This window comes from Typopeltis vanoorti, chromosome 16, assembly GCF_054136105.1.
Source record: "Typopeltis vanoorti isolate ZY-2024b chromosome 16, IOZ_Tvanoo_1.0, whole genome shotgun sequence".
NCBI lineage: Eukaryota > Metazoa > Arthropoda > Arachnida > Uropygi > Thelyphonidae > Typopeltis > Typopeltis vanoorti.
Window position 1 is genome coordinate 69828215 of NC_143564.1, and position 27617 is coordinate 69855831.

At 36.5% G+C, this 27617-nt stretch overlaps 1 protein-coding gene across 1 annotated transcript in view; it reads right to left on the reverse strand.

The window, feature by feature from the left end:
- The window catches only part of LOC150098111 (cytosolic carboxypeptidase 1-like), a 551906-nt gene that overhangs the window by 35965 nt on the left and 488324 nt on the right, over nt 1-27617 (reverse strand). The window contains exon 20 of the mRNA XM_090406686.1: nt 15681-15789. Coding sequence (XP_090262812.1) covers nt 15681-15789 — 109 coding nt within the window. The remainder of the gene's footprint in view (nt 1-15680; nt 15790-27617) is intronic.

Here is a 27617-nt window from a genome sequence, read left to right on the forward strand (position 1 = left end):
AGGTCATTGATATACAGAAGGAAGAGGCTTGGTGAGAGAACTAAACTTTGTGGGACCCCAGCATTAGTTGGATGGTGAGAGGATAGGGAGCAGTCTAGCATCACACAGTGTGCATCCAGACAAGAAGCAGGCAATCCATCTGCAGACGTTCTGAGACAGTCCAAATGATGAGAGTTTGCTTAGTAAGCCTTTGTGCCAGACCCAGTCAAAAGTTTTAAAGATATCAAGTGCAACCACTTGGGATTCGCCAAATTTCTCCATGGCATTTGTCCAGCGATGGGTGATGTATGAGAACAGATCTCCTGTTGATCGGCATCGACGGACTCCATACTGGTGGTGGCTTAATAGCTGGGTACCTTCAAGGTAGAACAGGAGCTAAGAGTTGATGGTTTTCTCCATTACTTTGGATAGGACTGAAGTGAGTGAGATAAGGTGGTAGTGAAATGGCAGTGATTTGTACCCTTTTTAGGAATGGGTTGATATAGGCCAGTTTCCAGTGTTATATCACCCCTTAAAGTTTAGCGCAAGCGTTCTGAATCCCTATTCAGAACAAGAGCTACCAGTGGAGTAAGGGAGTATGTACATATGCACAGGATAGGAGTCAGTTCTGGTGCACAGACCTTCAGGACAATTGGAGGAATGCCTTCATGGCCGGGAGACTTTTTTGTGTCTAATTTAGACAACAGGTTTATGATTTCTTTTTTGGCAAAAAGATACAGGAGCATTGTATGTTGGACAGTTGGAATGACTGGAGAGCACTTGCCATTGTCATTTATGTGTGCATTAGAGGCAAAGTGTGCAGCCAGGAGGTTAGCTTTTTCTGTGGGTGATGTTGCAATTGAGCCATCTGGGTATGATAGAGGTGGGAATAGTGTAGGGCAAAAGTTACGACCAATTGCCTTGGCAAGAGACCAAAAGGCATGGCTGCCATTTGAACAGGCAGCAAGCTTTCTGCTTTTTGCCTGTTCAAATTCTGTTTTAGAAGCACTGATAATTTTCTTGCATTTGTTTCGGGCTTCGGTATAGACATCGAAGGAGGATGGGGTTCTTAATTTGAGCCAGTTGTGGTATACCCGACTTTTCATTTGTACAGCCTTGGCACATCTTTTGGAGAACCAAGGTTTAGATAGGGGGATGGCAGTTCAGAGTAGTGTGGGGAATGTATGTTTTCATGCCAGTGAGGATTACTTTGGTGATACGTTCGGTGCATATGTTTGGACAGGAAGACTGGAAACAATAATCCAACCATGGGAATAAAGCATAGTAGTCTCGGAGATTATCCCAATTGGCACTGTTATAATGCCAAACTACTCTTGTGTGGGAGTGACTGTGTAAGCGTTGTTCCATGGGAGAGGAGATAAGCACTAGGTTCTGGTCAGAATTACCCAGGGGGCTCACTACATTCACAGCATATTTGGAGAGGTCATTGGTAAGGAAGAGATCTAGGGATTTGGGGAGTGGTTCAGGTTATCTGGTATTCTGGTTGGCTTTTGAACAATTTGTGTAAGGTCATTAGTGATGGCAAATGTTTCAGCATCTCTAGAGCCTGCAGGGTCTGTACAACTGGAAGAGGATAGCCAATTGGTGTTATGGGCATTAAAATCACCCAGGAAGATGATTTTGCTGTTAGGAGAGTGGGACTAGAGAAAATCAACTTTAAGGGAGAGGAAATGAAAGAGCTCAGAATGATTGGTGGTATTAGGAGAGCGATATTGACAGCAGATGAATCTGACTGAGTGGGGGGAGGGATAGCTTTAGCCAAAGAGGGTCGAAGTTGGGTGATTCTAGGTTAGGTGCTCTCTGGCAGGGTATGTCAGAACAGATATATGCACAGACGCCATCCTTGGGTCGAAAGGAGTTAAATAGTGCATAGTTAGGAGAGTTCAGATGGATAGTGCTGGGGGAAGGTGAGATTTGAGTTTCTGTTAAAAAGAGTAAATGGGGTTTGGTGGACTGCAGATGGTAGTGGACACTACTAAGGTTGGAGCTAATGCCACGGATGTTGGTGAAGTGGATATGCAAGGTTCTGTGAGGCATGGATTTGACTGCAAGGGTCTTGCACGTTTCCTATGCAGTGCCTGCATACTGGTCTCCTTGGTGGCTACTAGTGGCGTTACTTGGTTTTTGCACTAGTTTGGTTTGTTTGTAGTCTATCATCCAACTGTTGTCTCCGTTATGGTGTTTTTCTTTTAGTTGTCTTCGGAGTTCGCATCTTTGTTCTCTCTGGGCAAAAGTTAAATCAGGTAGAGCACGTATGCACAGCCGGAGGCAAGTGTCCTTTAGCTTGTTTATCGGCGTTATAAATTTGGATGCGTTTGTTGGTGTGTTGCAGGTCACTTTTACGAGATGTGGAAAGTTCGTTCCGTCCTTTCTTTTGTTTATGGGTCCAAAACAATAACATTTGACGATATTTCTGGGATCAAAGTTGCATTCTCCTGCTAGTTTGCAGACGTCTTCTTTTAATGATTCACCATTTTCTGTTGGAAAAAGATAACGGTGTTGAGTCTCCTATTTTTGCCCTTGAGCAACTCGTGTACCATTGATGCGATTAGTTCGTGAAGTTCGATAGCGGGCACAGGTGCTCGTGATCGGGTGCTGGTCATCGAGTGTCTTGAATTTAGTTTCCAACTTTCGGATTCTGGAGGAGAAGGTATCGATCATAGTATTAAGGTGTTTTTTTTGAGGTTTTCAACTCGTTTGCTTAGGTTTAGTAGCTGTTTTACGGAAGGGAGGCACATCGTACAGAAGTGAGGCTGGTTGAGATCGGTAAAAAGCTTATGTGCCGATTCATCTATTTTTGCGCAGGAAGTATGTAGCCAGTGGCAAACAGAAATCGCACAATATACCTTTTTTCTTTCGATAACTTCAGTTTCACAGCTGCGGCATTTCGTATTGGCATTCAGGAGTGCTACGCTGACAGGACTCGAGGTAATCTTTTATTGTTGGCCTTTGTTACCGCCATCTTTACTTCACATGGTAGGCATAGCGGGAGCTTTCAAGTGGCTGTTTTTAATTGTAAAAAATAACTGCTTACTGAAGTAGCTTCAGAAAAGTACATGTTTGGTCTCTAAAATATCTAACATTTAGTCCACTCAGGATATTAAATGTATGACAGTTTTATCACTTTTTGTGGGTGGAATTTACAAAAAAAAATCTGAAATCTGAAAACAACCCCAAACCAGAGTATTTCAAAACTATAGCAATATGTTTAGTTTTCATATTCAATTGTTTCATCTTTCCCAAAATGAAGATGACTTTATTAGTTTTAAATTTCACATTTCCATCCAATGAAATATAAAACTTTCAATTTGAAACCAGTACAATCTATTGATGTTCATTACCCCAGGATTCAGTTAAAGAACAGGCTTATCTTTCCTGATTTTCGTACTTTATGTGGATTCTGTGATGTGCTGCTATCTTTTCTTTGACCTCTACCTGTTGTGTGGGCATCCTCTCATCCATTGCAAACTATCCTAATTTTTGAAATAACTTACCATAAAGTATCATCAAATGTCTTTAACAAGGTTCAGTAATATCAGAATATGTTGCCTTAGCCAACTCAAATGTCAAATGACTAGAAACATAAGATTATTGGACAAGACTGCCATTTAAAGTCATGCTGTCCCTAAAAAATTTCATTCTGCAATCCATCTTCCTCTGAATCCTGACCTCAAGTCCTTAATCAGCAATGCAGAAGTATAAATGGCCTTATCCTCTTTCTTTCATTTTTCTTGTTTTTTTTCCTCCCCCCCCTTTCTCTCTCTCTATATATATATATAAATACATACTGCAAGTCAATTATAGGTATATGCATATATATCTTCTTCTTCTCTTCAAGGATTATGCCTGTTTCGTCTTTGCTGGTCTTTCCATCTTGCAGTTGGTCTCTCCCCCCCCCTCTTTCTCTCTTTTCTTTTGGTCTTTTTCTCTTTTGTTATCTATCCCTCTTTTGGTAGCCGATATCTTTCTATCCTAAATAGATATTCTTTCCATTTCTCTCTATATTCCTTGATCTTTTCATTTAGGTTGTAAATATCTAGTTCTTTTCTGGTGTCTTCATTTCTTATATAGTTCAATTTTGTGCATTCTTTAATTGCTCTTGAAAATCTCATCTCTGCAGATTGTATTTTACTTTCATCTTTCTTTTTGATGGTCCATGTTTCTGAACCATATAGTAGAGTGGTAGTGGCCATTACTTTATAAAATTTTAGTTGACCTTCATCTTGTTTTATCATTCAGTGTCCTTTTAATTGTTCCACAGAATTTCTGAAATTTCTTCATCTATATCTTTTAGATATGTTATTATGAAGCCTAAATAATTAAACTCCATGATCTGTTCTATTATTTTATTTTCTATAACTATTTTTGATCCAACATGATCTTGACCTTTAAATGCCATGACTTTTGTTTTCTTTTGTGAAATTTTTAAATTGTATTGTTGGCTTATTTAGTTTAATTCATAAACTGATTTTTGAAGGTCATCTTCATTGTCTTATAATATAATCTGATCATCTGCATACAGCATTGTATTGATAACAGTTCTGGTTAACTGGATACCTTGTTTTCTTGTTGTTTCTTTTTTGTTAATTTATTACCTAACTAACTGTATTTTTGTATCCGTAATACAAATGTAATAGATATCCTTTTTTTTTTTTTTATTATTTTCTATAGTTTTTCTCTGTGTATTTTATCAAAAGCTTTCTCATAATCTATAAAGGCCACAAGAGTCTCTAAATTAAATTCTTGTCTATACATGATCTTCCATATCTGAAACCATTTTGTTCTTCTGAGAGTAGATTGTTTGCAATATTTCTAAGTTTTTTTATTCAGGATTTTGTAACTAACCTGTATTTAATAAACTTATTCCACTGTAATTTCCACAATCATCTGTCTCCTTTCTTAAATATAGATATAACCTTAGCTTTTAACCAATCTGATGAAACCTCACATTTCCTCCAAGAGTTATTTATTAATTTTAAGAATCTGTGATATAAATATTCTACAACATATTTCCAAAGCTCTGTATTTAAGCCATCTAACAGGGTTGATTTTCCATTTTTTGATACCTTTATTGCTTCTTTTAGTTCTTTCAATTTTATTGGTTCTACATCAGTACTGATTTCTTCATTATTATTTTATACCATACCATAAATTCTTATAATGTTCTATCCATTGTTTCTCTCATATTATGTTGATTTGTGCTGTATCTCTTTTTTCATTGTTTAATTTCCTTAATATTTTATAGGCCATACTTGTCTTCCATGTATGTCTCCTTCTATTTCATTAATAAATCAGTCACAAGCATCTTGGTGAGCTTTCTGTACTATAGTTTTAGCTACATTTCTTTTGTATTTGTATATTTCTTCTGTTTCCTTTGTATGTTTTTGGAGAAGTGATTTGTATGCCATTTGTTTTTCTTTGATTGCATTTTCTATATCTCTGTTACAGATTTTCCAAGGACTTCAGAGGCAGCTTTATGGATTATCTTTATTAAAGTTTTCCATTCGTCTATATCTTCACTGATTTGAGCTTCTTTTAGGCAATCTGTTAATCATGATTGATACAGCATACTAATGCTTTCTTCTCATAATAGATATACTTTGTATACTTGTTCTATTTCTTTTTTTTTCTTATTTACTTCCTTTCTCCAGTTTGCTAGTATTTCTATTTTAGAGACTACTAAATAATGATCTGAAAATTTTCACTTCCTCTGTAAACATGTACATCTCTCACACTTCTGCTAAGGAGACTACCAGACCCAATCAAATGCCTTAAAAATGTTGAAAGCAACCATCTAAGTTTCTCCAAACCATTCCATGGTTTCAATCTGAAGGTAGGTGTGTAAGGCTAGAAGACTGATTGTGGATTAAGAGTGGCAAAATTCATCCTGCCGTTCACTAATTAGCTTGTCAGATTCCAGGTTGTGAAGAAGTTTGCTGCTGGTGACCTGTATGGTTTCTGAGAGAATTGAAGTGAGTTATTTTGTTGGCAGACTTTTAACATCCTTTTTTTTTTTAGAATGGACTAAATGTAAACTTGTTTAAATGCAATAGGTAGATGCCAGTTAGGAATAAAAGAGTGGTAGTGCTGGAGAACAAGTTTTTAGCACAACAGGTAGGGGAGAACAGAAACCATCATGAATAGATGCCTTGTTCATGTCCAAACTATTCAGGATTCTTTCTGGTAGAAGACTAGGAATTGTCTTCTGCCAGAAATGAGTGAGCAGCTCTTGGTAAAGTAGGGAGAACTTTGTCTTGGCTATCAATGCAGGAAATGGAAAAAGATGAAAGATGCAGTAGGCTAATGTTACTATAGCACCATTTGCAACTGAGAGTAGTGGAAACACAAATATGCAAAAGTTACACCAATGGCCTTAGTTTGGAACCAAAAGACCAAATGCCATTTGAATAGGAGGCAAGTTCGCAGTGTTTTGCAAAACATTTTCAAAATGTGATTCGGATTTGATTGTATTTTTTAGTTTTTTTATGATTTCACCCTGACGAGGATGAAACAGCCTTATAAACTGTTCACTGAATACCTCAATGATGTCTTCTGCAGCAGTTACCATTTTCATCCATTAACATCTTACCATAATCATTCTTCCTTCTACTTGCCACACATATTATTATTATTATTATTGCATGACCCTTCCAGGGACGCTAAGGACTCATCGTGATGGCACTCTACTTTACTAAATACATCTCATCCTCTCCACTAATACTTAATTCTCCTACTACGACACTACTACTATCAATGGCATCTACTGCCCATCACCACTAACAACAGTATTTTTTATCTATAAATTGCATATGTTCTGAAGGTCAATTTGTCTGTACATGGTATGTAAAACCCAAGTTTATGGAAGGAAAAAAACCCTGTTACTTTTGTATGAGATCACCTTCAATCGAAAAAGCCCATAAAAGGATTCCGCCATTGCAATGAGAATCGAACCCTTTCCAGTCTTTTGTCTTTTCCAATCACAGGGCATAATGTTCCACTATTCTATGGAGGCACTATATCTGAAGATCCTCTAGGGCAGGGGTGGGCAACTTTTTTAAGTGTGCGTTATATATATTATAACGCACACTTAAAAGTGTGCTTTATATATAATATGTTCCCCAACCAAAATTTTGGGGAACATATTATTATTTGGTGTCTTTTAAGTATTGGGAAGATCTTTTCAAATAATCAAAAATCACATTAGAATAGTAAAATCAAAGAATATTGTAAGGGTGATTATTTTAAGTCATGTAAGATTGAATGATTGTAAAAATTAGTGATGGAATTTTTACTTAAAAGTTATTCTACCCTGTTGATAATAATAAATTTAGTTTAATCCTTTATCAAAGTGTAGGCAAACAAAGTTTGCGCCTGAAAATATCTTCAGGACTGAGGTAAAGTAGTGCAACACCAGGCAACTCTGAGCAAGGTGGACCAAGCTCTCATCACTTCTTGTCTCAGTATCTTCCATAATGCAAAAGCAAATCTCCTTGGGGACATGTATACTGCTATGCATTAAGGGAAGGGTCACTACCCAGACCGGTTTCAACCTTTATTGAGGTCTTGTCAGTGGGAGGCAGACTCAAAAGTGGAGATACCAATGCAGAAGTAATAGGAGAGGTCATATTTATCTATAGGAGTTGCCAACAGGTGTACCACCTTATTACTGAATTACTCTGGATTTAGAGAAAGATGTTGGAAGTTTATTTTTCACTTGGTTAGACTATAATAAATTTAGTTTAATCCTTTATCCAAGTGTAAGCAAACAAAGTTTGCACCTGAAAATATCTTCAGGACTAAGGTAGTGTAACACCAGGCAATTCCAAGCAAAGGTGGACCAAGCTCTCATCACTCCTTGTCTCAGTATCTCCCATAATGCAAAGCACATCTCCTTGCAGACATGTATACTGCTATGCGTTAAGGGAGGGGGCCACTACCCAGACCGGTTTCAACCTTTATTGAGGTCTTGTCAGTGGGAGGCAGACCCAAACGTGGAGATACTAAGGCCTTACTGTTGCCTTAGTATCTCTATTATGGGAGATACTGAGACAAGGAGTGATGAGAACTTGGTCCACCTTTGCTCAGAGTTGCCTGGTGTTGCACTACCTTAACTCAGTCCTGAAGATATTTTCAGGAGCAAACTTTGTTTGCTTACACTTGGATAAAGGATTAAACTAAATTTATTATAGTCTAACAAGCGAAAAAAAACTTCCAACATCTTTTCTAAATCCAGAATAATAATAAGGTGGTACACCTGTTGACAACTCCTATAGGTAAATATGACCTCTCCTATTGCTTCTTCCATGTATTTCTTCACTGCCGACTAACATGCAATTAACAAGACAAAAAAAAACCAGAGACTTTATTGAAACGTTATAAGCGCTCATCATACTTTCACGATCGATTAACAATTGACTGATTTCGATCATTCTTTTTCCACTATGATGCATATAGCATTCATTTGTTTTAGGCAGTTGTCATTGCCTACTTTTCATCACCTAAATGTATTAGGTCAGTTATCGGCCTCTCTCGCATTCAAAGCGCCAGTACGTGCCGTTGCAGGTTCTTACGCATTTATTCGTTTACTAACAAGCGAGAGCGGTGAGCACTCCAATTCTGATCTGCACACCGCTTTGAATAATAGGCTATATCTTCGGGAATTTTTTTAATTTCTTGATAAAAAGTTAGGAACAGATTTTTAAAAGTACATACTTTCAGAAAATAATATTAAAAAATTGATTTTTTTGATCCTCTAAATAGTACTGCCTCCTTAAAACTATCAAAAACTTACAAATTAGCAAAAAGAAAATGCCATAGAGGAAAAACCTGATGTGATAGAGAAAAATGGGTTTGATATTCGAAATCAGCGCACCCAAATTAGTAAAAAACAGTGTCAGATCATAATCAGCAGAAAAAAAATTTTTTTTTCTTGGCCAGTGTAATTTATATCACGTTCAGAAGATGTTAAAATTTTGCAGGATGATTTGGATAGATTGGAGGTCTGGGCTAAGGAGAATGGATGTCAATTTAATGTGGCAAAATCTAAGGTTATGCATTTTGGGATGAAAAGGTTAGCAGCAGTATATCACATTGGTGGAACTGTACTCCAGGAGATTGATGAGGCCAGGGACTTGGGAGTGTTGGTGGATAGGGAGTTGGAGTTTAGGGGGATAGGGAGTTGAAGTTTAGGGGGCACATTGCAAAAGTGGCTAAATCAGCTCATCAAATCACTTGGATGCTGAAGAATACTTTGACGGGCAGAGATAAGCAAGTTATTGTTACTCTGTATCGAGCCTTGATAAGACCCCATCCTGACTACTATGTCCAGATCTGGTTACCTAGTTTCTTCTTGATGAGGAGGAGGTTGAGAGGATCCAGAGGCAAGTGACCAAGATGATAGCAGGTCTATGGAATGAACCTTATGAAAACAGGTTGAAGATTTGTGGGTTGCAGAAATTGGTTGATAGGCGGAAAAGAGGAGAGATGATTGAGACATTCAAATTGCTGAAGGTTTTCTATAGGATTAATTCAGAGGATATTTTTGAGAATAGGACTGGTGGTGGGAGAACTAGGGGACATCCATGGAAGCTGGGCAAGAGTGTGGTTAGTAAGGGTGTTAGAGCTGGGTTTTTTACTTTTAGAGTGGTGAATGAGTGGAATACGCTGCCAGAGTCTGTTGTGGGTGTTATGACAGTGAATGAGTTCAAGGCAAAGTATGATAGATACTGTGTGAATGTCGAATAGTTGTGATGGACATGATGTTTAGGGCCTCCCTCAATGAGTCTAAGGACTCCTTGGAGTTGCCCGTAATAATAATATTATTTTTTAACCTTCAGAGATATACATGCGCTATTAGTTTCATCTGTAAGGCTACTCCTATTACGAGACTTAACAAAGTTCATCACTGAGAACAATGATTCACAAGCATATGTAGATGCAAAAACAGATAATAATGTTGTTGCAAGGGTTTTTAAACATACAAAAGTTTTAGGAACAGCATTCCAAGTTCTCCTCTTTTTCCGCACTTCTCTCTGTTACTCCCATCTCTAATCACTCCTTTTCAATATTTTCCAAGTCAACTCTGATGTCAATAAATTTCTGCATCCAAATTGAGCTACGCTGAAAATCAGTCAACTGTATTTCAAAATCATCCATATTTATCCACAAAAACATCTACAAATTTATTTGTTTTGCATTATGGGAGATACTGAGATAGGAGTGTTGGTAGCTTGTTCCACCTTTGCAAGGAGTCGCCTGGTGTTGTACCACTTTACCCAGTCCTGAAGATACTTTCAAGCGCAAACTTTGTTTGCACACACTTGGATAAAGGATTAAACTAAATATATTATAGTCTAACCAAGTGAAAAATAAACTTTCAACATCTTTCTCTAAATCCAGAGTAATTTAATAAAAAGGTGGCACACCGTTTGGCAGTTCCTATAGGAAGAGATGACCTTGCTAATGCTTCTGCCTTGGTATCTCTACTTGGGCCTGGCTCCCACTGAAGAGACCTCAATAAAGGTCGAAACTAGTCTGGGTAGTGGCCCTTCCCTTAATGCATAACATTATACATATCTGCAAGGAGATGTGTTTTGTATTACGGGAGATACTGAGATAGGAGTGTTGGTATCTTGCTCCACCTTTGCAAGGAGTCGCCTGGTGTTGTACCACTTTACCCAGTCCTGAAGATACTTTCAGGTGCACACTTTGTTCGCACACACTTGGATAAAGGATTAAACTAAATTTATTATAGTCTGACCGAGTGAAAAATAAACTTTCAACAAATTTATTTACAGATGTTTTTGTGTCCTGTAGTTTGAGGTTCAAGTCATTTAAATGTTCACAAAAATCTGCAAAAAACATCAGTTTACAAACCCACACAAATTTCTTTATAAGACATTTGTTGATTAATCAAAAAGAGATTTATCTCATCCAGGTATTCAATAAAGCGCTTCTGAACAAAACCTCGACTAAGCCCACGAACATTCAATAGATTCTGAAATTGTCTTTTATTCAAAGTACATATAGAAATGTAATTAACAACCTTGGTTACTGTTAGCATCACTTCTTGAAGTCCTTTAGGCCAGCTTTTGCACATAAATTCTCCTCATGTAGGATGCAATGAAAACCTATCAGTGGATGACCAACATGTTTTGTAAACTGATTTACAAATCCTGCTTCCTTACCAATCATGCTGGGCACACCATCTGTTGTGACGGATACCACTTTTGAAATATCAATTTGCTGAATAGATCATTCGTTCATAACTGCTTTACATATTTCAACCCCACTGGTATGCTCAGGTAGTGTTACAAGGTTAATCATCTCTTTGCATACTTCATCATCCCTACAAAATCGAGCAAAGATTGCCAGCCTAGCTGATGATGTAATGTGTGGGTGTGCTCTCATCAACACAAATAGAAAATAACTTACATGAAGCCAAATCTTTTGTTAATTGTTCTACTGTATTCCTTTCCAACTTAAGTATTCTATCCATAATTGTTTTTCTACTCACAGACAATTCTTTAATGCACTGAATAATTTTTACCTTTTCTGAAAGATTGTCAAAAAGGAAAGGAGCACATTCTAGCCATGCTTCTTTAATATACTCCCCATCACTGAGTGGTTTTCCATGCTGGGCAATAACTTTTGAAACCTCAAAACTAGCAGTAACTAAGTTGGAACTAGGCCTACCTGAAATAAATTTCATCCAAGTATCGGACTGTTTTTTTGTCTTGCTCAGTTCACAGAAATTAATTCTCTTTGTTCTTGCTCACTTTTATTACTTAATTTCTTATGAACAGTTTCAAAATTTCTCTTCACAGAAGAAGTCCTACAAACAACTGATTCAGAACATAAAATGCATAATGCTTTATTATCTTTCTTAATCATTCCAAATTTTTCAGTCCAGTATTCTTTAAATTCTCTAATATCCTTCTTATTTGAATGTCTATGTTTCTTTGCTGGTGGTTATGACTTTCTGCTCAATCTGTAAAGAGCAGGAGGCAAATACATAAATAAATAAATATACATAAGAAAGCAATTAAATAATTGCTTTCTTCATACAGCTTTTAACTTTAATGAAAATTAGATTATAGGGTGTAAAAATGTGGACATAGACATATAGACACTAACCAAAATTATAATTTGGACTTGGAAAATCTCATCATAATCACTCTGTGCATACACCAAACCAAAAATTAGTATAATCATAAGTCGACCTACACTTCACATAACTTTAAAAATAACTTGCCGTATTTACTCGAATATAATTCACCCTCGCGTATAACTCGCACCCCTGATTTTACTTTACGAAAAAAGAAATTGAAAAGTTTCACGTATACCTCGCACAGGAAAAAAAAAAGTTTAACACGTTCGCTGCCAACTATGAGTATACTCGTAGTTCATATATGAGCTTCACAAGCCAACTACGAGTATACTCGTATGTCGATTTACCGACCTCCTATGCCAAACGAGTTATCCCTTTGTATAATTACCTTAATTTGAACCCTTGGATTCTGAATAAAGCGGAGAGCATGTCTGGGGGCTTGGTATAAGAGAAATAATTTCAACTAAAATATAGTATATTGTGTATATGCCTCAGATGCCAACTACGAGTATACTCGTAGTTCGTATATGAGCTTCACAAGCCAACTCGTGAAGCTCATAGTTAATTTACTACAGATTATATACTACAGATTAACTCCAAGTTAATCTGTAGTATATACTCGGCTTTCCTCAATATTTTGTAAAGCATATAAATTGGTTTGTTCTACTAAAATTGTGAGAAAATCTTCAAAAAAGAAAAGTTCAACTAATCTTTTGATACTGAAATTTCCAGTGTCAATTTTAAAACCTGCAGTTTCAACAAAGTCAAATTGTGGGGCTCTTCTTCTGAATTTTCCCAATAAGTTGATGTTGATGTATTTGGCTGGTTGCTAACTTCATCTTCAAAAGTTTCTTCATCATCGGAGTCAACGCTAGAGTCGTCTGTAGGATCATCTTCGGAATCGGAACCAAATATTTCATGAAATTCATCATCGCTCATATTAGCATAAGCTTCTACTTCTATATCAGTAAGTTTTCTTTTACTGGTCATGGCGAAATTGAAGGTTCTTAGAGACTAGAAACTAAAACTGAACTAGATGCAATAAACACTGGCGTCAGCACATGTAATATATAGATGGAAGTGATATGAGATTACTCGTAGAAAAGATATATCAAATGATGGTAAAGGAGTCACGCCAAGTCTGGTTGCCTGACGAACGATGCAACAACTGAACTGGACGAAACTCGTACATCAGTATATCGTGGAGATAGATGGCTTGGAAATAGGATCTTTGTTTCTTATTACTTATTATTACTAAAACAATTGGTACGGTTTGCTTCTTTATTGCATTTTGATTTGGTATCACTGTACTTAATAAAATTGCATTATATTAAGTTAAAATATACAAGTCACCGAAGATGTTAGATATGTATTTATTTATTTAATTATTTTTTAAGGTGAGCCCTGGGTTGTGTGCTGGAAAAAAGTTGTCGGCATGCAACATTTGGCACATGTGCCAAGGGTTGAACATCCCTGCTCTAGGTTTTTTTTTTCTTGGCTGGATTTGCTAATTTCTGCTTATACCACAGTTTTGCTGTTCTTATCAACTGCGTCACCTTCCTGGCTCCACAGCATCCTCTTCTTCCATATTTCATGCTTAATCCCTTTACTGATCCATTTGATACCTACTTTATTCAGCATTTTGACCTTCAAAATACATTCACACATGTTGTTGTAAAATATCTTTTGGTCAGTTCCCATGCAGAATTTAGCTTCTGCATGATCACTCTCACCAACTGGAGGGAAGTACAAATTCCACTCATAATCGCATCCTCTGATGAAATGATCAGATCTAAAATTCTTGATGCTTGTGTGCCCTCCTTTACATACTGTCTAAGATAGTTGTTTTTCAAGAAAACTGAAAAAATTCATTTTCCTTATTCCCAATGCTATCTCTTCATTCCAAATCTATACTGCATTAATTAACCCTGTGGAAGTTGAGGTCGAAAAAATTGCAGCATAGGTCACGTGTATCTGAGAGATATATTCATTACTATTGTAGTATGTGCTAAAATGCGATAAAACTTACAAAGAACACTGCAAATATCATACATGATGGTTCATTTATTTTCAGTTACAATCTAGAAATTATTGAACAAAGAAAAAACAACAACTAAACCAATAATATACTGACTTCAGAGTTCGCGGTATCTCTCAGATACAATTTACTATCAAATATCACTTTCACTTTCGACTCTATCATTCTCATCATCGGACTCGAGTAACAAAATTGCTGAATCTCTTCAACATCTGATGGATTATCCAATCGATATATTTTTCCAGCCATTTTCAACAGTAAATAAAAAAAAAAAAAAACTAAACCAATACTATACTGACATCAGAGGTCGCAGTATCTCTCAGATACAATTTACTATGAGCTATCACGCACCTTTACATAACATGTGTTAAACCAAAACTGACCGCATAAACAGCGTGGAATATCATTCATAATATATGCATGCACAGCTACTCATGACCTACAAGCTATACACTGGATATGTGTAAGAATATTTATCTTAAACAATTTGTTTATATATGTCAGATCAGCCATGACATCTGCAGGGTTAAAATCACCCTATAATAATCACCTTGTTCACTAACTGAAGTTGATTATACATTTCTCCATCACCACCTTCCAACATTCCCTGGCCTATAGCCGCATCTGATTAAAGATCTCTTTCTGTCAACTTCCACTTCACACTATACTGACTCAAAACCATTGTCATTATTTATATTTTGCATCTCAAATTAGTACGGATATAATTCACTTGGTATCACCAATAGCACTCAACTTTTGCAAACAATCTGGATACTACAATAAGTAGGGTTTTATTTATGTTATTTCAAGTACTATATTTTCTGTTGGTGAGAATTTAATATTTATTTAATGATTATTTGTATTCAATGTTATGAATAACATTATTATTGAAAGAAAGGTATGTATTAGAAAAGATAAAATGTTAATCAATATTTTACAGTTGACTCTCGCTACAACAAACCATAAAGACCATATGAATAATTTGTTATAGTGGATAGTTTGCTATAATGGATTTTTAATTTCATATTTATTATTATTATTTTTTTATTTAAGCACAGCATTGTACAAATGGAGTTTTGGGGAGGATTTTAGGAGTTTATTACACTGAGCTAGTTTGTTATAACAGTGTTTGCTATAGTGAAAGTCAACTGTATTTACTTATTATTATAGTAAGCATAACAGGCAGTATATGCAGTATACAATAACGTATCAGCAAGTTTATGCATTTTTACTTATATGCATACATATCCTAGAAAAGTTATTTTCTCATACTGAGAAATGTTATTCTTAAAAAAGCATGTTTCTGCATTCTAATCCATCAGTTATCAGAACTCAATGTTCTGATCAGATAAGTGAAGTATGCTTACATCATGCTGTACCAGAAATCAGTTGACATGTAAAGATTCGTTAATTGAAGGGTCACTGTTTTGAAGGTCAGATATAAACAATAGACATAAAAAAAAAAAAAAAAAAAAAAAAAAAAAAAAAAAAAAAAAACATGCAGTAAAATATAGTTAGAAGTTAATTACTCACCTGCCATTGATAACTCCATCAGGATTAAGCATGGGGACAATCTTAAATATATACATTTCTCGAAGTCTCTGTGCAGAAGGCTTGCTGCTAAGCAAAAAATCAATGGTGCCTATAAAAGAATTTTACATAAATAAAACATAACACTTTCTTTAGTGTTACACAGTGATCAGCATTCATTTCAGACAAATTATGAAAACTACAACCATGTTAGAAATAATTACTTTAATTTCCTGATGTTTCAACCTTCATATTAAGGTCATCATCTGGAGCGCGTGCACGCGCACACACACAAAGTTATGTTAGATTTCAAACAGTATGCCAAAGGGAAATTATTTGATCAATCATTATTCTAGTGGCCTGACCTCTAGTGAAAAAAAAAAAAACATCCAAGCTATATTCTGTTTATAACATCATCAGAGAACAAATTCATATAGATAGTTTGATTACAGCAAAAGTGGTGGCCTAATTTAACATGAGAGTTGTTATAATAGAGTTAAGATCCTGGATTACCTACAGTCCTATTTATAATTAACTCTTAGACTAAAAGGCTATGTGGATAGAATATGTGCCATCCATGTTCTTGAGATTTTTAGACCATCATTATTGTTAAGATTAGAGTGGTTAACAAGAATTTCACAGGCCTTCTTAAATTTACATCAATCATATTTCGGTGTGATGTAAACAGGTGCTTTTCCAGTCCATTCTATGTAGAATATTCAGGACAGGATCAGCCAAGCCAGATTTACCTCAGTCTCATCTCATCTTCTTTATAACCTCTTTTACCTTGCGGTGGGTGTCAAGGGTTATTTACCACAGTTATTAAATTTAATGTGCTGTTTATGTTCCTTTTTTTTTGGAGAGGAATTGTGCATCCTGTTTCCCTATATAGGAGAAATAACAGGTGCAATGAATACAGTATACTGTAGGGTGGGCCAGTAGAGGAAGTGGATCCTTGGATGAATTGAATAAGTTCTTTAATTTTGCAGGTTTAAAGGTGGCATTAAGGTTGTATTTCTGTAGTATTCTATTTATTTTATTAGATATCCCTTTAATGTATGGAATGGTTACAGTTTTATTGTAATCTAGTTTATTTTTGTTCATAAGTGTGGTCTTGTGAAGAATTTTGTTGATAATATTAGTTTGGCTGCAGCCATTTTGCAGGAAGGTATTGCTGATAACATTTAATTCATCTCTTTAAGTGCTTGTTCACTGGAGCAAATCTTCAAAGCCTTGTTTTTTAGTGTGTTAATGACACTTAGTTTTTATGTTGGGTGATGGTATGTTTATGTGTATATATTGACCAGTATGTGTAGGCTTCCGGTAAACAGTGAAGTAAAGACTGCTGGAAGGAAGACGTGATAAGTGTATCTAAAAAAGGCAGTATGTTCCGATTTTTCAATCTCATTGTGAATTGTATGCGTTTATGTTGTTTGTTTAGGTGACAAGAGAAGTGTCTAATGTCTGGCAGTCATGGGACCAGACAGCAAAAAGATCATGCTGTATTTGAATAAGCTGGACAGTATATCTAAGCCAGAATTTGGGTTTTAAAGTAAAGAAATCAAAAGCACATTGCTCAAAAGCTTCCATATAAAAGTTAGCAATTGTGGGGGATGGCAAGGACATGGCTGTGCCATGTCCTTGCCATCCCCCCCCACAATTATTGTACCTACAATAATTGTGGGGGGATTTTTGTAGGTACAAAACGCTTTGCCACACAAAATAGCCAGGACGTAGTACATGTGCAAGAGCACTGTGATATCAGGTGGGAATTTGACCTTTTCACTTGCAATATACAACTTGCCACTGCTACTAATAAATATTTCTCCATTAGTTCCTAACCACTGATGATATCTCACCCTTCCAAGTCCTCCATCCATGGAACTACCCCAAGCTGATTTCTAAGATTATTATGATCACCTGACTTATAATTTCGCATACATTCTTTTCTTTTCGATACTCCTGCATGTTTATTCACCTTCCACATCAAAACCGCATGGTCACTCTCTCAACAGAGGCAGAGATGCCATCTCAGTTACAATGAGATCTTTTGAGGCTATGACCAAATCCAACACTTTTGAACCTCGTGTTCATTCCCTTATACAGTTCCTCTTCCCAATTTATACTGCTGTAGATAAAATCTCTAATAATGATCATTCATTTTGTACTCACCAAGCTCAACCCTGTAAACATCTGCTTTTTACCCACTATGCTCTTTGGATTATAGCAACACTTCACTAAATATCCTGTCCTGCCTACCTCACACCATATGCTCTCAAAACCAGCATAACCACATAGGTTGGTTGATGGGAAAGGTTTGAGGTTTAGAAGTGCAAGAAGAGAGTGTGTTTTTCAAATACCAAGTACTCTGGATGTCAATCAAGCATTGGGACTGGATGGGATTTCACCACGGGTTTTGAGAGAATGCTCCTAAAGAACTGACAACTCTGTTGACCTGGCTTTTTAATGAGAGTCTGGACATGGGAAAGGTGCCCAATGAGTGAAAGGAGAAGATAGTGTCATTGCATAAAAGTGGTAGTAGAATGGAATTATCAAACTATAGATCAGTTTGTATTTAATCAGTATTTGTTAAGATTTTGGAGAAATTAGTGAGGGTTCATTTACAAGAGTCTCTATAGCTCAAGTGGTATAAATGAAGCCCTTTGGTCAGAAAGACCTGGGTTCAATTCCTGTTTGTTCTGTGAGGAACCTTTATCTGGTCCTCTTTTGACTAAAGAGGAGAATAGCCGGTCTCATACAAAGGTAGAGGGTTTTTTCTCCGGGAAATTCAGGTTGACACGCTGGTTGGGGGGGGGGGGGGGTTGTACTAACAAAGTCACATGAAATGTAACATGTGGACCTTGCATTACAAGTGGTATAAAGGTACAGAGGAAGAAGATTGAAGAATCATTTACAGCATTGCACAGATGAGGGTAATGTTATCTGAGAGTGAGCATGGATTTGTTAGGATACACTCTTGTTTTAGTAATCTGCTTGCCTTTTACAATAAACTAAGAAGAGCGGTTGATGAGGGTAAGGCATATTCTGCTTTTTTTTTTTATTTACAAATGCATTTGGCAGATTGCCACATGATAAGCTGATATTTAAGTTACAAAACTTAGATTTAGATCTCGAGTTAGTGAACTGGATTGGGAATTGGCTGTCTGATAGGTATCACAGAGTTGTGTATGGGGAGGGGGGCAATATCAAGGAAACAGAAGTTAGACGTGGGGTCCCACAGGGCTCAGTACTGGGACCTGTATTGTTTAACCATTATATCAATGACACTGTCAATGGACTGTGGGGAGATATTCAACTTTTTGCAGATGATGTGAAGCTAGAAAGGGTTATTAGTAACAGTGCAGATGTGAAAGACCTTCAAGAGGATTTGAATAAGCTGGACAGATGGGCAAATGAATGGGGATCAATTTAATTCAGCTAACTGTCAAGTATTGAAGTTTGGGATACATTGATGGGAGGATGCATACTCTGCTGGAGGAATTGTACTAGAGGAAGTGGGGGTGGGAGGCAAGAAATCTTGGGGTGATGATTGATAGAAACCTGGAATTGAGAAAAAAACATATAACAAAGGTAGTGATGGTAAACCAGAGGATTGCTGTAACACTGAGAAGGGTGATGACCAGCAGAGATAAAAGATTTGTGATTCCCTTGTACAAAGCCCTGATCAGACCACACCTGGACTATTTTGCAAGGTCTCACCAGAATTTGAAAGGGATAATTAAATTAAACTCTTAAAGACTGCAGAGACAGATTACTAAAATGATATCAGGACTATACAATGTTAGTTATGAGGACAGACTGAGAAAATGTAGACTGCAAAGTATTCTAGATAGAAGATGAAGAGGGTTGAGGCATTTAAGCTGTTGAGATGTTTTTATATGGTCGACACTGGGGAGTTCTTTCGTTTGGGAACAGTGGGAAAGACCATTCCTGATGGGAGGAATAACAAAAATGATATCTGTATAATGTTAGTTATGGGGACAGACTGAGGGAATATGAACTGCAAAGTTTGGTGGATAGAAGAAGAGGGATTGAGACATTTAAACTGTTGAAATGCGGTAATAGGGTTGACATCGTGGAGTCCTTTTTTTGTTTGGAGCAAAGTTTGGACAATTAAAGTCCCCCATTATGATTACTCTTTTCACACCATCGTATTTATTCGGTGGCAACCGATCCACCAGGTATGTAATAGCACCCAAATATGTATTTGATCTTGTTAGACTGACCACACCAGATGGCTTCTGTATTCTTACATATTTGATTGTAGACATCCTAATAGCATTTAGGTTCTTGATTTCTCTGTAAAACTGTTACTAGCAATGCAGTTATAGGTCTGAATGCCAACTAGATTCAAGTCATGTCTAGCCTTCCTAAAAATACTGCAGCTTTTACATTTATTATGCTCCTAGTATTCGTGTACAGACATGTGTAAGTTACCTGCATGCTTTTTTTTTTTTTTTGTATACTCTTCTCTGTAGTCTGCATGACACAGCTGGAAAACTTATAGATCTCTCTCTTCTCATCTAGTTCCTTACTTATGCAGATATCCTTGCACATGCTTGATAATTCCGACCCAAATGAACACAAAATCGTTCTCTCCTTTTCCATGATAATACTGATTTCCATCATTAATACATTTACATATCATTGTTGCTTTTATAGATTCTCACCATTTGTCCCATCATAATTTAGTTTCATACTAATTAGTGATTTTCCCAGACTCCTGATACCTAACACATACAAGTGTAGGCCATCTCTCTTATACAAATCCAGTCTTTCCTCAAACTCACTCCACTCATCTAAAATCTCACATCCAAACATTCTGCACAGCCGACACATGAAACTGCTTGCCACCAAACCTCTTTTTCTTCATCCATTTCTAGGTATATATCATATCTAAGCAATATACTTACTATTTTCACTTTCTCACTCTTCACTCTTGCTTTTTCCAATTACCCTTTCATATCCTCTCTCAACCTGAACTTATCACTAGTTAGTCATTTGTATCTACTAGAATTGCAATCTTTTTCTTTTCTTTTCTGTTTTTCAATTGCATGTGCTATATTTTTAATTTTTGCTCCAGGAAAATTTGCCAGGTAGCCCACTCATCAATGCCATGTTGTATGATAGTCACCCTATTAAATAATGTCCTGCTTTTTACAAATGACTTTACAAACCTGATTTTCATTACTCATTAACTTACCTGATTCCATGCTTTGTTGTTTCTCATGTTGCTGCTTAATTTTGGATTATCCTTCCCATGTCCCTTTAAACACCACTCAATATCCTGCAATTCCAGTAGTGCCTGTCTAATAATCTGCTTTAACTTTTGGAGATTAAATCATTTTCAATATCCTTTAATGGGTTAAGCCTTCTTATGTTCAACTTCATTAGCATCCCACTTCTTGTGCATTTTTGGAAACATAATTTACAACTGTATTTAATATTGCAGGGTTCCTCAAAGCAGGCACTGCAGAGTTCCAAGCTCCACAACTGAAATTCTAGGGCTCTGAGAGGTTTTATGAGCTACACGAGGAAATTTTTTTTTTTCTCTGAACTATAACATGATTTAGCCTCTAAATTAAATTTTAGATGCAGAAACTGGCTTATCTCTCAGATATATTTACTAATTTAAATGAAACAAATGTTTGATTGCAAGGCAGCAAGGTTACATATTTCAAGGCTCAAGGTATAATCAATGTGCTCCAACACAAACTAAAGCTTTGGAATGAATGTATTCTTGAGCGAAAATATGAGTGCTTTGAACATCTCTGTGAATTTCTTCTCACCAACCAGCTTTCTCTGCAACTTAACATAAAAGCTTTTATCTTCCTACATCTAAGGTGAGCGAAGTAGTTGGCCAATATTTTGTCCTAATATAGAGAATTTTCTTTGGAGTCAAGATCCATTTGTTGATTCCACAAATACACAAGCCTTGTCTTGGAAGGAGAAGCAGCAACTAATAGAAATTTCAACATTTGAAGTTTTGATACATTTTCCACAACATATCTCTGTGAAAAGACATTCTCACTATATGCAGAAAATGATACGATGCTACAAGTTATGTCCATCACATCACACTTTGAAAAACTCTGCAGTTCAAAACAACTGCACTTTAGTTATTAAAATGAACAATTTTTAAATTTACGAAACATTAAGTTGTAAAATGGTGAGTATTTATTGCTTTCTTCCTTTTTTTCATGTTTATTTTAAAGATTGAGTTGTGAGGGCTCTGCAAAAAAATTTTGCTTGCTTAAGGGCTCCACTTTAGCAAGTTTGGAAAACCCTGTAATATTGCAATATCTCAGTGAAAACATGTTATGAAAACACTAAATACTATAAAATATGAAAATCTGCACTAATATATTATAAAATAATAATTTTCGAAGTACCTCGAAAATTTTATGCCCCGGTTCAAGCATCTTCCCGACTTACAAATTCAACGAATAGAACAGAAACTGGTATATTCAAGAATGAAAATGCAAGTACATAAAGTGGTACCATGGTTTTAGTATAATCTTAACATATTTATCTAAATATGTTAAGATTATAATAAAAATAACTTTAAAAAGAAATTTAAAAAATATATAAAAAAAATAAATAAAATAAAAAATTAATTAATTCTCGCACTTGTAAAAGAAGAACTATTTCTCATATGAGGAACAAATAAGTCCTTCACAACTTTCTTTCCGTAAATGTTCTTAGAAATTATTACTTTTAAGAAGAATTTTATTCCAAATTATCCCAAATTTTATTCCAAAGGATTCAATGTCGTGGTGATAGTGTTTTCAACAAGTCCCAATTGTTCTGGCTTATGGAACTTAACATAGTTAAATGTTTACGATTTACAGTTGCCAATCGGCCTGTTTGTGCAAAATATGATAATCCACACTGGCAAGGAATTTGAAACACTCCAGGTTATACCAAACACAGAAGCTTATCTTTAGCTGAGCCTAGAAAAGTAGATATCTTGTTGATAGGATGGAAAGGCATTTGTAGGCACCAACAGATCTAAGTAGTTTCACTATACCTTCCAAGACACCTTGGAAGGTATAGTGAAAAACAAAGATTAGTAACATGATGGACCACATCAGTAACACTATCAGATGGCAGAAAAACTCTATAATTATTAATTATCTTGCTGACATAAGATTTGGTAATGCCATTAGCAAAGAAGGTGGACTTTGAGTATGTGATTTATTTCCTGAAAGAGTAGCATTTCATCAGATCAGAGAGAGAGAGAGAGTGCTTGATATACCAGAGTCTTAATGGTGGCAGATGTTTGACAATTATGGTAGTGTGAAAGAGCATGAATGTCAAGTCCTGCATGTGTTTTTCTTCCTAACTGAGAAATGAGGGATATCATATGATTGACAAAGTAACAGGAGATCTAAAAAGGTAATCAAATTGTTTTCTTGTAACTCAAGAGTGAATTGGATAAGATGATGAAGACTGTTGATCCTAATGATCAATAGAAGCTTATCTTTATATATATATATATATATATGCAGAGACAAGCTATATTACATTTCAAACAGTATACCAAAGAGACAATGGTCTGATCAACCATTATTCTACTGATCTGACCTCTAGTGGAAAAAAAATTATGTCAAAGCTATATTCTATTTATCACATCAGAGAACAAATTCATATACATACCTAATTAAACATGAGAGTTGTTATGTTAGAGTTAAGATGCTGGATTACTTACAGTCCTATTTATAATTAACTCTTACAAGGTGAGATTATGTGGATATATGCCTTCCATTTTCTTGGGCTTTTTTGACCATCGTTATTGTTAAGATTAGGGTGGTTGATAAAAATTTCACAGGACTCCTTAAATTTATGTTCATATCATCATTATGTTGATGTTATTTACATCACACCAAAATGTGTTATTCTTATCAACCACCCTAATCTTAATAATAATGATAATCAAAACATCCCAAGAATATGGAAGGCATATATTCTACCCACATAACCTCTCCTCATAGGAGTTAATTATAAATAGGACTAAGCAATCCAGGATCTTAACTCTAACAAAAAAAAAAAAAAACCTCTCATGTTTAATTAGGACACCACTTTTGCTGTAATAAAACTATCCATATAAATTTGTTCTCTGATGATGTTAGAAATAGAATATAACTTTGATGTAGTATTTTTTTTCCCCACTAGGAAAAAAAGGTCGGGTCAGTAGAATAATGGTTGATCAAATCATTGTCTCTTTGGCATACTGTTTGAAATGTAATATAGCTTGTCTTCATACATATGAGGAATTGAGCAAATTTGATGTTAATAAGGCTTTTGGACTCGATAATATATCACCACGTATTCTGAAGGAATGTGCCAGGGAGTTGACACCTGCCTTGACATATTTTTTTAATATGAGTCTTGCACTAGGTTGAGTTCCAAAGGAGTGGAAGGAGGGCAACAAATTATAGGCCTATCTGTATGTCAGGTATTAAGTGTTGGGGATAAGTTGTTGGAAAAGCTGGTGAGAACTAGAATCCAGAATTGGGTTGACAACACTGGTATTATCTTTGATGGACAGCATGGATTTGCTAAAGGGAGATGATGTTCTAGTAATTTACTTAATTATTATAATAAGGTGATGGCGTCCTTGAACAGAGGAGAGGGATACACAGTAGTATACTTAGATTTTACAAAGGCTTTTGATAGATTACCACATGGTAAGTTCATACTCAAACTAGAGTGGATGGGGTTGGATATTAGATTAGTGCATTGAAACAGAGACTGGCTATCTGATAGGTATCAGCAGGTTGTGTATGGGGGAAAAATATCCAGAAAGAGGGAAGTCACTAGTGGTGTGCCTCAGGGATCTGCTTTAGGGCCATTGCTGTTTAACTTATATGTTAATGATATTAGCAAAGATTTGGATTAGGATATTCAGTTGTTTGCAGATGATGCAAAGTTGGGACGAACTATGAAGAGTAGAGAAGGTGCTGTGGCCTTATGAAAAGACTTGAATAAATTGAGTGAATGGGCATGGAAATAGAAAATGAGAGAAAGGGTGTGCAAGAGGAGCAGGGAAAAGGGGAGGCTCAGGGTGGACAGAGGTACAAAGCATGAGAAAGGTGGATGCTCCAAGAGGAGGTGAGCATGTGTAGGCAAGAAAGGAATGGGATGACCAGGGATCAAGAGGTAACAGTTGGAATTGAAAAGGGTTTTAAAATGAAGCAGAAAGGGAAATGGCCCCCAGTCGAGCATGGAGAGATCACATTGAGCGAGTGGTATCAGTGGAACTAGCTGTAGATCAAGAAATGAGCTGTTGTGTTTGTATACAAGTGCTAGAAATATAACAAACAAGGCAGATGAAATGGTTGCACTAATTGCATATGTTCACCCAAAGATTGTTGGAATAAGTGAGACATGGTTGGAAGAGGACGACATCCTGACAGGAATAGAGATGGAAAGGTATGGTGTGTTTTGTGAGGATAGAAGGGATAAAAAGGGAGGGGGGGTGCTATTTGTTGATAGAGAAAGAGTTATGTCCATACAAAGTAGAGATGCAAGACGGAAATAGTGCCAGTAGTTCTGAGGCAGTATGGTGTGAGATAGAGGTGAATGGAATCACATACTTGGTGGGATGTTGTTATAGACCTGGTAATGTGGATGGTGGTGATAGTGAAATGTATAGTCAAATAAGCCAAGCAAATAAGAAAAGGGTGATCATTATGGGTGATTTTAATTATGGCAATATAGACTGGAATGAAGAGATAGCAACTGGAATTAAAGAAAATGAGTTTCTTGAGTTTTTGAGGGATAACTACCTCAGACAGTATGTAACAGAGGGCACACGAGGATTAAGGGTCTTGTATTTGGTCATCTCATCAGAGGATGTAATTATAAATGAGGTGTCAAATCATCCACCAATTGGTGAGAGTGACCATGAGGTGATTACCTGGGTGGTTGCCAGCAGTGTGAGGACCCCTGTGAGAAAAGGGTATATGTGGAACTACAAGGGGGGTGATTATGAAGAGCTTAGGAGACAGCTTGCGGGTGTAGCATGGAATGAGTAGTTAGCTGGAAAAGAGATCAACACAGCTTGGGAGATTTTCGAAAACTATCTAGTAGATGCAATGTCTAAATGTAATCCAAGGATGAGAAGGTTAAATAAGGTAGGTGTGAGATGGATGAATAAAGAGATTAAGCATGCAACAGAGAAAAAGAGCATTGTGGAGGCAGCATAAGAGAAGTGAAAATAACCAATTCCATGAGGTCTACAAAGACCAGGTAAGGAGGGTGACTTGGTTGGTGAGGGTAGCTAAAGAGAGGTATGAACAGCAGTTAGGAAATGATGCCAAAAAGAATCCTAAGGAGTTCTTTCGATATGTAGCCAGCAAAAGAAAGAATGATTATGGAAGGATGACATTGATTGGAGAAAATGGTATAAAGACAGCTGTTGCAGAATGTGTGGTGGAGATACTTAATGAGCAGTTCATAAAGGTCTTTCAATCTTGTGAATGTGACTTCATACAGAGATTGAGAGCAGTTGATGATGGGGAAGAGAGACTGTAAGTGAGCAAGAGGTGTATGGGGAGTTGAGTAAACTAGATGTTAATAAGGCTGTAGGACTTGATAATATATCACCACGTATTCTGAAGGAATGTGCCAGAGAATTGACACCTACCTTGACATTTGTTTTAACATGAGTCTTGCACTTGATCAAGTTCCTAAGGAGTAGGAGGAGGACAAGATTGTGCCACTTCATAAAGGAGGTGATCGGACACAAGCATCAAACTATAGGCCTATCTGTGTGTCAGGTGTTGTGTTAAGTTGTTGGAGAAGCTTGTGAGAACTAGGATCCAGAGTTGGGTGGACTACAATGGTATTATCTTTGATTGACAGCATGGATTTGCTAAAGGGAGATCATGTTTGAGTAATCTACTTACTTATTATAATAAAGTGACTGCTTCCTTGGACAGAGGAGAAGGTTACACAGTAATATACTTTGATTTCACAAAGGTTTTTGATAGAGTACATCATGATAAGTTAACAGTCAAACTAGAGCAGATGGGGTTGGATATTAGATTAGTGCATTGGATTGGAGACTGGCTATCTGATAGGTATCAACAAGTTGTGTATGGGGGAGCAATATCCAGGAAAAAGAAAGTCACTAGTGGAGTGCCCCAGGGGTCTGTTTTAGGGCCATTACTGTTTAACTTGTATATTAATGATATTGGTGAAGATTTAGATGGAGATATTCAGTTGTTTGCAGATGATGCAAAGTTGGGACGAGCCATTAAGAGTAGTGAAGATGCTGTGGCCTTACAAGAAGACTTGAATAAATTGAGTAATTGGGCACGGAAATGGGGATGTGAGTTCAATGTTGCAAAATGTAAGGTTTTAAAATTTCGAAAACAAAGATGGGATGCAGAATTTATAGTTGGAGAGGATATACTGGTGGGGGTGGAGGAAATAAGAGTTCTGGGGATGATAGTGGATAAGGATCTGAAATTTAGGGGACACATAGCCAAAATTGTGAAGACAACACAAAGGCTTCTGGGAATGATGCAAGGACACTGACGTGTAGAAGTAGGGAGATTCTTGTTCCGTTGTATAAGGATTTGATTAAGCCACACATGGACTATTGTGCCCAGATTTGGTCACCTAGTTTTCAGAAGGATGAAGAGATGTTGGAAAGGGTCCAAAGGCAACTGACTAAGGTCGTTTCTGACCTCTGGAATGTCGAGTATGAGGAAAGATTGAGAAGATGTAATTTGCAGAGTCTAGTGGACAGGAGGAAGAGGGGAGATATGATAGAGACCTACAAGTTGGTAAGGGGTTGTTATAGGATTAAATGCTGGAAAAGTTCTACATAAAATAGTGGGAGATAGGGGGAGAACCAGAGGTCATCCCTGGAAACTGTATAAAGAGAGTGTGAGTAGGGGAGTGAGA